General features: G+C 44.7%; 1 protein-coding gene across 16 annotated transcripts in view; it reads right to left on the bottom strand.

The window, feature by feature from the left end:
* Window positions 1-1,839: 1,839 nt before the first annotated feature.
* RAPGEF6 (Rap guanine nucleotide exchange factor 6) overlaps window positions 1,840-11,745 on the bottom strand; it is a 143,075-nt gene continuing 133,169 nt past the window's right edge. For 13 of the 16 annotated variants that reach the window (XM_068959995.1, XM_068959989.1, XM_068959997.1 and 10 more), the window contains 2 exons: window positions 7,685-7,996; window positions 1,840-6,071 (listed from right to left, as the gene is read on the bottom strand). In XM_068959995.1, the coding sequence (XP_068816096.1) occupies window positions 6,046-6,071; window positions 7,685-7,996 (338 nt within the window). In that variant the 3' untranslated portion in view covers window positions 1,840-6,045. The remainder of the gene's footprint in view (window positions 6,072-7,684; window positions 7,997-11,745) is intronic. The other 3 variants (XM_068960001.1, XM_068960000.1, XM_068960005.1) reach the window with 1 other exon arrangement.

The following is an 11,745-nucleotide window of genomic DNA, read 5'->3' as shown; positions in this document are numbered from 1 at the left end:
GGAGGCAGGACGGCGCCAGACCCACGCGAGGCTGGAAACCCCCGGACGAGCAGGGCGCCGCGTCCGCTGCGGGTCCCGGGGTACCGCTGCGGTCGCCCCGTGCCTGGCCCCCGCTTGGGGAACATCAGAGTATATTCCTCTCCGAGATGCCCGTTAAAAGCAATTTTAGATAAACAAACTGCAACTCTTTGTGCTGCACCAAATAGCTTGCAAAACCACTGAAAGCGGAAAAAAAGGAGAAGGGCAGAAGAAAAGCCTGAAATGTCAATTAAGCAGGCACGTTGCTAATGAAACTGCTGCTTCTTAATTTCGTTTTACCCCATAAATTGCTCGCTGCAGCGTGGCCGGAACGGCACCAGGCTTCCCAGGAAGAGGCGCGAGGGCTACCTGCTGCCTTCCCAGACGTTCTCAGCAGCTTCGCCCGGCTCGGCTCGGCCCAGGCTGCGGCGGACGAGGCCCAGCGCTCGGGGTGGCACCCCCGGCTCTCCCGCTGAGGCGGGCTGCGCCTCCCGGCCGCGAGGGAGGACGGGGAAACGCAGCCGCCCCGGCCGACGGGCTCCAGCAGGCGCGAGCGCCGCGGGACGCTCTGCCTCAGGTTTCCCTTTCAGGACGTGCCAAAAAACCCGACCTTTCCAAGCCCGAAAGGCAGCTGCCTCCCGGCTGAACGGCGCTGAGGGCCTGGCTCTGCAGAGGGACTTTTTCCAGAGCGCTGATAAAACGCGGGCAATGCTGTCCTCTTGTGGCCTTCTCCCTTTCCTTTTTTCCCCCTCTCAAATTCGCTGCCGCTCAGGCCAGTCCCTTTCCAGTCCCGCCTCAGGCCAGCTCCCCGGTTGGGCGCTCTGCTCGGCGGGGATCCTGTCCTGTCCGGGTGCCGGGACATGGGGAAGGGGAAGGGTAACCAGCATCCGCCACCGCGTGCTGGACCCTGGTGAGACCTGAGCAAGTTGTTTCAAGCAAACCATTTCTCCGCCAAACACAAAGGCGGTTTCGTGACGTCCGAAACCGCTTCCCCAACTCGGTCCGGATCCGTTCATGTTTTCACCCTGAGGAGGAGGAAGGGGGGACTGGAAATGTTCAAAAATCCTGTTTTTAAGCTCCGAGTTCTCATCTCGCAACCGGCCGTAGTTTTCGGGAGTTCAAAGAAAGTAAACAAACTCACACCCACCAAAGAGACGGCAGAGGCCCCGACGCGGGAAGCCAGGGAGCGGGCCCTGCGCACCGCACGGGCAGGAGTCGCCGAACGACCCAAAGCTTTCGCCCTCGGTCACCAGCGCGAACTCCTTGAGGGGCTGCCGAGCCCCCACGCCACACGCGTTCGGCCATCGCGTTTTTAGCTTACCTCTCCGGCGACCGGAGCGGGGAGAAAGAAGCGTTAGGAGATGGCGCGGGCGGCCGGGCAGGAGCCACAGCCGGGGAAGGACGGAGCAACCAAGGCTGGGCCGCGCTCGGGACCGCGGGTTTCCGCTCCAAAAAAAAAAAAAAAAAAGAAAAAAAATCACGAAACTCTCCTCTCCGCTGGGGCGCCTCGGTCCGCCGAGCCCGGCGCCACGGGCAGCGCGCAGCTGGGCTGCCAAAGCGAGCGACGAGAGCACCGTCAGCTGCGCGCTTCCACCCACCGGGCCCTACGTACAGCTTTTATCGGGTGGTGTTTCATACGGTAGGACCGGCCAGGCTCGGCCTCGCGCCGCTTTGACACGGGGGCCGCAGGGCGCCCCCGACACGGCCCCGGGGTGGCTCCCTGCGCGGCGCAGCCGAGAGGGGACCCGAGGGCGCTGCGCCCCGGCACCGACCCGGCGTCCGGCCTGCGCCGGCTGCCGGAAAAGATCTGCCGGAAACAACTACTGTCGATCGTTTATTGATTCCAACATATTAATAGATCGGATAATAAACAGTACTTTTAAACATTCTCTTAACCAAAAATATAACAAATATTTACAATCACTCAGTAAAAATACAAAAAGCATACAGAGGCACTGTCTTTCTAAAAGACATAAGTGTAAGAGGTATCAAAAAATAGGAGACAAACATTGCTTGTTACAGAATACTTTACAATCACTGACTTGTGCAGTACAATTGCTATTGGAATATCATTACATCTGTGCAGTTTTGCCAATATGCTCACACATTTAGAATTTAATTAATACCAAGCTAAACTGCATTCCAGGTATATCAAAAATAAAGATAAAACAATAAGAAGCACAACATAGGCAAAAGCTGAACTGGGAATCCCAGGGAGATTACCCTCTATACAAGCGCTCTAAAATATAATGTGTAAAGCTCTTCTAAAGAGAGAGTATCCCTTTTTTCTTCTGTTTTTGGGGAAGGCTGTAGTAAGTGTAGCTTAAAACAGACAAACAAAAACTAATTCTAACGTTTTGTAAGAACCTAAACGGCAGCTTTGCACTTCCCCTGTTGCCTGCAATCGAGCGACTTGACAGATGAGGAAAGAGAAGTTTTGCAACACAACCCGCGCCGCGCTGAGCCTTTCCGCCAGCGCTGCCCGGGGCAGGCTCAGCCCCTGGGGGAGCCGGGGTGCCCCCCGCTCCTCCCCGCTCCCCCCCGGTCACGCAGCCCGGCTTGAGCCGCGAACCTCACCTTTGCTCTCCCAACTAAGCACCGCTGACCAGCGCGGTACTTACTCAGGCAAACGAAGACAAAACAAATGAGCCGAAGCAAGCATCACGTTGCCTATCGTTAGCAGGCATCCATCCCTTCTTACGCGTACGCGTTTCAAAGACAGCGTACTGCAAATATCTGCAGAAATTTCCCTTTCATTATATTGTACATGTGGGAGATGAAACCAGCACTCAGAGGCTCAATTATCTCGTTTTCCCTTTTCTGTAACTGGAGAAGGCAATTACGTTTACAAAACTGCAGTGCTGCTTTGTGAATTACTTGGAAGATTAAGATTTAAGTAGCACAATGAAATACTCTATGTATAAATCACAAATAGATGAAACAAATCTTTCACCCACAAGTCATGAGCAAACAAACAGTAGAAAAACAAGCGAATTAAGGTACGGCAGTGGAAGAGCATGACATTAGGTATTTTAATTGCTCATCAGAAGTCAGATGAGGAAAGGGGAAAGGAATTAGAGGAACCCAGTGCAGGTACTAATTAAGGAATACGTGATCCAGAAGACATCACTTCAACAAAGCAGCGTATAACAAGCACTAACCACAGCCTTACTTCCCTTTTAATTACTGAAAAAAGAGATAATTCTCTTCAAATCCATACCAGACACACTACATTTGGCTATTGGCCCCGATCAATGTGATCGGTTGATTTAAAAAGAAACAAACAACAACAACAAAAATCACAGCAGGGACGAGCGGAGGCAAGCCACACTGTGCAAGTCCGAAGAAGCAGAAGTAGTAGCTCATTTGTCAATAGTTTATGCATGATTTATTTACACTAGCTGTATTGGATATTAGGAAAACATGATGAGCAAGACTTTCACTCGCTTTAAAAACTTTTCAGTGTCCTGAAAAGTACTGCAGAACAGGCTGATGCTGTTGATGTGCAAACACCAGGTTTCAATGGGTAATTTTACCAGACACGGCTCTCGCGGGCTGCCGGATGGGATCCCGGTCCAGCCACTGCCAGGGTCCCGGGGATTTTACAACATCAAGGAAAGCACTATCAGGCTCTTGGGAGAAAAGGAGTCACGTTAATAACAACCCCTCACCCCCTATACTTTTGTTCAAGAGGCTGAAATAAACTATGATTCAATATCCGAGGTGATGGAAAGGTTATGATTCAATTCACCTGGCACAAAACACATGATTTTCTGATGAGACATTAAGCTTGTTGTGCACCACACTTGGAAGTTAAGCAGCAGCTTACAGTGGGATTGCTGGAACTTTTGATTTATATCCCACAAAATACCAGTTTAATAGTTAGAATATCAACATTACATATGCTGAAAATAATCGCTCTGCCCTGCATTGTTTTGACACTTACATTAATCTTTATTCGTTAAGGCCTGTGCAAGTTCATCATATTCATTAAGGCCTCGAGAAAGCAAAACACATTTATTACGAAATACCTCAACTGCTTTTTAATACGATTTTTAACCATTTACTCCTCAGATGCTTGTGCCAAAAATTAACACAGCCAACTAACTAATTATGAATTAGGCATCCCTTTCTCAGTGTTGCAGCTCTTGGCGGATTTATGACTTCAGAGAAATAATCAACACAGGGTAGGTTCAGCTGCAAGGTAGTACTAGTACTGAACCTGGCACAGTCACGAATGCAAACACAGCCTTGGTCACACGCATTCACCTGTTAGTGTCGGTCCCAATTTGATAGGAGGAAAGCACATCAAAGGCTTTGGGTTGGTTTTGGTTCTTGTGCCATTTGGAGAAAATGCTGCATTCATCTTGCACCCCACACACACACACACCAAAAAAAAAGTCTTAAAGCTCTTTACAACTTAAGATGTAGAAATAATTTTTGAGGCACTGTAAAAATGACAAACATCTTCCTAGCTTAGGCTGTAAACATCACAACAAAGATTTACAATTAAATGTTTAAATACATATTCACACATTCATGTCCAATTTTAACACTAGAATGGGGCATCATGTGCTAGAGGAAAGAAAGAAAATGCAGGTTATTTCCAGTTTTACCCCTGTGCACTCTGGTTGGCTACGTAAAATCAAATAAGCAATTGACTTGACCCTATCACGCTAGATCATCGCATGTTAATACTGTCTTTAAGTCAAAACTTTCATTGAAATCAGCAACACCAGGATTTTAACCTAAGACTTAAAACTAAAATGCTTTGAGACCATCTGTGTTTTCCAGATGAACACCATAGGGTTTTGAGCTCAACCATACACTGTATTATACACATATGTAAGCATTATGTCATTTAATGTTCAATTTCATTAATTTTCCTGTGCAAGGAGGTAAATGACTTTTTTTTTTTTTAATTTTAGCTAACCTTTGCACTAAATCCTGGGTTAACTCTGGTAAAAGGCCAGAACGCATGGGATGATCTTAAAACCCACAAACATACAAGTTAGTTTTGGTTTCTAGCAACATGCTTTGCACGCTGAACTCTGCGGGGCAGAAATTGGTCGAAGCTCTTCTGAGGAAGCTTCAAACTTACCCAGCAGCTCCCGCTGCGCTCCAGCTTCCACCGCTCAAAAGATCACTTCACGTGGGAGAAAAACGCCAACCATTTATTTCCTCAGTTGCCTGGCGGTCAAAACACTTCCAAGAACACCTTGATGGGTTGTGGGCTTTGGTTTTGTTCTTTGAAGAGAGGACCAGCAGGTGGCAGTGCCCGCTGAGGACACACTGTACAAGACTTCTTCCTCCATTAACATGTAGTATTTAACCCCCCAAACGCCCTGAACTCCGAGTATTTCTGCACCTGATAATGTCCCATTTGCATGGGCCCCTAGTTTTCCGTGGTTATTTTGAGAGCACAACAGTTTACATGTAGCTAACCTACTCTCAACATTGATTAAACATGTATTAGCCAACCAGAGCACTCCCGACGCAAATAAAGGAAATTCCCATCAAAAACATTTTTAAATTAATAAATTACTTTTAGATACTGCAGCAGTGTCCTTCTGTTTTGCTGACATTTTCAATTTTTTTTTTTTTGAGTTCATAAAATAACACTCTTAGATTTATAACGTAGAAAGTAACGATGATGGAAAACTACCAAAGGATTACATGGTATCATACAGAAGAAAGCTTCCAAGCTTCAAGTGGTCTCAACGACTGGTCCTCCCAAAAGCATTAAGACTAGTCCATCTCGTGATACCGGTTTCAGCACCCAAGAAGTCTGTCTGCTCCTTGAAAACGGTGGCCTATTTCGCAGGCAGAAATACTTCTCTTAGGCTGTGGCAGACTGAAGCAAGGCAGAGCTGTATGATCCAGCCAGTCGCATCTTGTCCATGGCAGAGGCAAACACGACGTCTGAGGTTAGTAGCAGCAAGTCGTTAGCGTTAGCTAACAGAATCATGTGGTCCTTCCTCCCACGCCCCGTGGGTTTTGAAGTGGTTTACACGGATAGCCCAATGGTTACACTGCTGATACTTGCTCATCTTCTGCAAAACAAGAAGAAACCGTAAATTAATTACTCCCCTGAGTCACCTGCCTCCAATACTGCTGGTACGGAACAGCCCAAGCCCCACTACTGGGTTACAATGATTCTGTGAAGACTACTACTTCATCATGACGTTTCACTGTCTTAACAACTGACCACAACATATTAAGCATAGCCATTAAAAAATCCTCAGGTCAGCTGGGCTATTAAAGACATATTGCAAAACAGATAAAATCCTATATCCTCCAGATATTACTTAGCATGCAACTCCCAATTACCCAAGACTTGGGAGAAAAGCCAGGAAGTCACCTCCCAACATGCAGTGATATCTGTAAGACCTTTGCAAAGAAAGTGTCTGGTTAATTTTAAAAATAGTAAGAGAGCTGTAACTAGAAGTATATGGTTACATTTTGCTTCAAAAAAATTTGTATTAAAATGTTTGAAGCAATTACTTCTTTATTTTACATCAACAACTTTTAATATCGTAACTGAACCAATGCTCAGCAATTTTAAGTTTTACTGCATAATTTGGAATTGCAATACTAACACATATGTTAAAAGCTGTTTAAGTATTACAGAGGCCAAGATAGGATCATTTTGATTCACAAATTGTTTTAATCAAAATTCATGTTCATTTTAAGCCAGACTGAAATTCAAGCAGGCAACCACAATATTAAAAAATTAGTTCACTAGCAAAGGGTACAGAGAGATCACATCAGTGCACAAGTATTAAAAGCAAATCAGCAGATAAATAATTAAGTAGTAATTCCCCTAGCTTGAAGTTAGTTTTGACACACAATAAGAGCGGTCGTTTTCAGAAAAACCACTTGTAATTGATCCCATGATATATTCTGTGCTCGGCAGCATTGGCTCTTGCTTCAAACAAGGTCAAAAAGAATTTAATGGGAAGAGACACCATCAGGTCAAGTTAGGCTGAGAAGTCAAATTTTACTAAAGGCATTTTTTACAAGAACAAAAAGTTGCTGCTCTATTTTGTTCAGTGCTTTTGAAATCCACGCTCCAAAAGCGCCTGTTCAGGAGTACTGCAGCTTAATGCGAGCATGCGAGAACAGGAACGTGAAGCAAATCAAGAGTTGAACAAAATCCCACCAAATCTGAATTTAAAAAAAAAAAAAAGTTTTAGCTCATTATCCCAATGCCATCTTAAAGCAGTGGGACATAAGTTAATCAAATTCAATAGAAGGGAGTTTTCCGGCATGTAGTTTTTATAGCCTGAGAGCGTCCCTTAAGTTATCACCACCGAAGGGGATGGAATTTATGGAAAAACAGCATCTACGTGCTCTTAAGCGTCTCAGTTGTACTTTGTGAGCTCTCCGGTATTTCAATTAAAAGTCTGTTTGGTGTCAACATGCTTCTAAGCGGAAGGCATTCTTTTTAGCGTACGCGTGTACATACATACGTGCGTGTGTATGTCTGTGTGTGTGTCTATATAGACACAGACACACACGGGCACAAACGCATGCTTGTATATTTAAAGGTTAATCAAGTTTCAAGCGCGAGAAACCCAAGCACATCACTGTGAAGTAAACACTGCACAGACCAGAGTTACACAGCAGGTCACTTAACATCTATCCAGTTAGCTGTTGCACGTACCATCCTCTTCACTATCTGCGTCAGTCATATCTGCTAGTTTGGGGCTGGACGGCTGCCGACTATGCCACTGAGGCATCTTCGAGGAAATACAGGCCATCGGGTCACTACCGAGAGAAGCTGACGAAAGTCTAGAGAGGTCACTGTGCAGCATCTTTGACCTCTGCACTGCCACACTATAGTCTGGAGGTTTTAGGTGTGGGTGATGGGGCGATCCTTCCTTTATGTCCGCTAAAGAAATCCCCATGTATCCCGGAGGGGTGGGCGGTGGCTCCCTATACCTATCGTCCTTCTTAGGTGAGGTGACACAGTACACTGGCACGAGAAATAAGCCATGGAAATGTTAAAGGAGAAAACAAAGAAAAACAAAACGTTAAAAAATCATGAAATGTTACAATGGCAAAACAGAAACTGATAACAAAATGCAAATGCAGAAACACCGGTTATAACGACAGCAGCAGATATTTATGCTTTGCGCTTATTTTGAGAAGTCGAGAGTAGCAACAGACCCAGCGAACCCGTCGGGCAAAACGCCGGTCAGGCGGAAAGGCAACCGCGAGCTGGGCCGCGGGCGGCGCGCGGCTCCCCCGGCCCGGCCCGGCGGCGGACGCGCCGGCTCTGCTCTGCGGGCGGTGAAGGGGGCGGCGTGCCCCCAGGCGCTTCGCACAGCGCCCCACAGGCTGCCCACGGCAAGACGCTGCTTGACTTGCGGTTCGACAACAGCCACTTCATCAACCAAAGAGAGGTCTGGGGCTGAACACAGACCCCTGATAACAACATCGCGCTCTCAGTTGATACGGAACATGACATTCAGCCATCCACTCACCTGCGCTACAGGAGGGGAAAAAACTATCATAGGAAACTGCCCCGATGAGGCAAACTGTATATAGAGCCTGCCTTCATTATTGTGCCTGTTCAAGCACTGAACAGTGGCTTACAGTCTCTGTACTTTCAATTTTTTTTAAGCAATATCCTAAAGTTTAAATTCTCTATGCGCAAGTGAGGAATAAGCAGGAACAGTCATGGAAACCCATGCCTTTGGAAAGGCTCCATCACACCCTTTTGCAGTCATAAAAAAAAAAGCTTGCAATCAATTATGTTTATTTGCGACATCCATTCCACAGAATTAATCTTCTGCATTCCTTCCCCGTTCACTTGCAGGCCAGGTCACGTCGGCTATCAAGCCAAAACTTAATGTTTTTGTAAATCCCCTCTCCCTCCCACTCACTCCCAATTTTGGGACTAACATGCATGTTAAATCAGGCTTTTCCCATGTACACGTTGCAACAGGATAATTTCAAAGCTAGGATAATTTTGAAAGTCTAGTAGTTGAGTGAATTTACGTTCATGTTGCGGATGCGTTTAAAATACTTCATGTTCGTTACAGGTTCAGTAATTTCAACAACTGTGGTATTTTCTTATCTTACAAGAATATGAAAGAATGAAAATAAAGCAGTATTTTCTTATTTTGTGTTCTGCACTTGTGAGGTTCTGGGCGTTGGTTACAGCAAGGAGAGCCGGTTTGTACTTGGTCTCAGGCATCTTGGGCTTATGGTAAAATAAGACTAAATTCATACAGTCTGGTTTTTAACAGCTATATGTGTATACATGCAGAGAGTTATACTATTGATTTAAATAAATCATTTTCATTTAAATAGCATTTAATTAGGCCTCTATGAAATAAAAGCAAGCTTTGTTCTCCCTAAGAGATGCAGAATGACTGGGCCTCCCTCATCTGTGGTCTTTACTGGTTTTGAAGTAATACTTACAAGGGTGGATGCAATTTTAAGGAAAAGTGTTATAAGTTTCCTAGAGCTACTATCTAGTCTTCTGTAATAACGGAAGTAGGAATAATTTGCACTTCTATGAAGTTCTAATACATACTATTTTATAAATGTTATCAAAATAAAGCATTTTAACAGTACTTAACATCCACAGCATTGTGTGTCCGTCATTTCTGTCATCACCCACAACCTCAGGAGGTTATGAAAACCTTCCACGAGGAACCGAACGCAGGTTCTGCTGAACTAGTCCCTTCTCTGCGAGACTCCTTTACCCTCTCCTGTTCCTACCGAGGTCTTCTCCCCTTTTTAAAACAAAATCGATTCTCAAATATTCTCCTGCCCCTTATCTACTGCCTATCAGAAACAAAACTGCTCTCGCTCTCCTCCAGTGTAATGGTGTCCCCAGAAGAAACACTGGAGTGCAAAATGTGACCATCTGAAATTTAGATCATTACTTGGGAATTCTCTGACAATTGCTGTTAACCTGTTAAATAGTTTATCTAATAATCAAAATTTGAACTTTATTCAGCAACAAAGAGGGTACTCAGTTATTCATGTAGCACTAAAATTAGAACAATGACGTTACAATCCATGTTTCTTGCCTTTTAAACAGAATCACCTACTGGAAACATAAAACCAACTACACCACAGATCCTCCCTCCAAAGCAGCTGATTATCTATTCAAATATTCACTTTATAAAGAAAATAGGGTGAAGTTCCACACAGTGGTTAAGGCAAATACAGCAAAGTGGTAGCAATATAAATCTGGTAATTAAAAAAGAAAAGAAAAGAAAAGAAAAAGCTGTCCAGCAATGGCATGTCACCATTCACACCGCTCTTGAAAAGCGGAGGTTGCAACAAGAAACATTCAACGCTGCAGAACGTAGAAACGCACATGAAATTACAAAGTCATCGCATTTATAGGTTCTGCCAAGGCCACATTCTTCTATTAATAGGTGGGCAGTGGTTTTCCAGCTCTGTTTTAAAGGTTTCAGGCAGCAAAGCTTGTGCCAGTTCTTTTGGGGGACTATTCAATACCAGCGCTCATTAAGCAAATGAGCTGATGATTCTCATTTTGTTTACAATATTACGGATTCATGCAGTCGTTACAGACTATGGTAACAAGCTGTTCATAGAGAATAAGCAAATGGTGAAGTAAAGCTAAATTATCTTTGGCATATTATATGATGCAGAGCTAACAGATTTGCCTTTGCAAACCAAAAATCATATCCACCTATATTAGATCTGTGTTTAAATGAAATACGTGCTCTATTGAATTATGGTGCTGAGTGTTTCTTACCAGTGTGCTATGACCGCATAAAGAAGAAAAGTTATACAAACAGAACAGTAAACAGAACTAAAAACAAGGGGAAAAGTTGTGAGTAAAGACATTGAATAGCTAATGCCATATCCTAAAACAGCTCAAGGGCTCTTTTGAGCTGTTTTGAAAGGATACAAGGGCGAAAGCAATGCAGAGGAGTGAGCTGTGAGCCAGTTTTCTGCAAGGCTCCACTGTGCTCCCTTTCTTCTACAAAGCTGCGAAGGAGGAACGCAATCTGAAGACCTCCACCCTACCCGTGATGTTTATTCAGGCAATTACCTTTGCTAACATAAACCCCTCTAGCAAACTGCTCAGTAATTAAATTGCATTTCAGCTGCACCCTTGACTTAAAAGCTTGGAGAGCTTTGCACTTCTGTGTTTTATCTTCTTCATAACCTGGTTCCTTCAGTTTTGGCACCTAACCTCACTAGGACAGTGAAAGAGTATGTTGCTCAGTAAAACTCTTTGAAGAGACATTCTATAAATTTCTCTCCTTTCATATGTAGCCAAACTGCAGTTGTATAACTAAATGGCAGCGCAACCTAGCGAAGATAGGAAGGGAATCTGCTTTGTCCCTGAGCTTCCAGAGGGAGAAGTAGTACTGTGGATGAAACGTGCCTGAGAGGCGGGAATGCTTTGCACTGCTCCGAAATCACGCTCTTCCCTTTCTTAGTTCATGCAAGGTCTGTATTACGTGGACGCTTAAAGGAGCCACGCTCACTGCTCCTTGTCAGAGGAAAGCCTGCAGTGGAAAGCGTTTCCAAATAATCCAGAAAAATAAGAAGTCGCACTACAGAGAGGAACTGCCTGACATTTCCATGAACACAGTTCTCCTGCAAACCCATAAAGTGATTGGGAAGTGTACCATTTTGTTATTTCAATTTTCCTAATCCAAAAGGTGGTTTAAAAACACATAGACATGTCCGAGTACTGTTCTGATTAAAACCACATGTAAAGCG

This window comes from Struthio camelus, chromosome 13 (genome assembly GCF_040807025.1).
Source record: "Struthio camelus isolate bStrCam1 chromosome 13, bStrCam1.hap1, whole genome shotgun sequence".
In the NCBI taxonomy this organism is placed as follows: domain Eukaryota; kingdom Metazoa; phylum Chordata; class Aves; order Struthioniformes; family Struthionidae; genus Struthio; species Struthio camelus.
The sequence above is the reverse complement of the archived record's forward strand: the minus strand, read 5'-3'. Positions and strand labels throughout refer to the sequence as shown.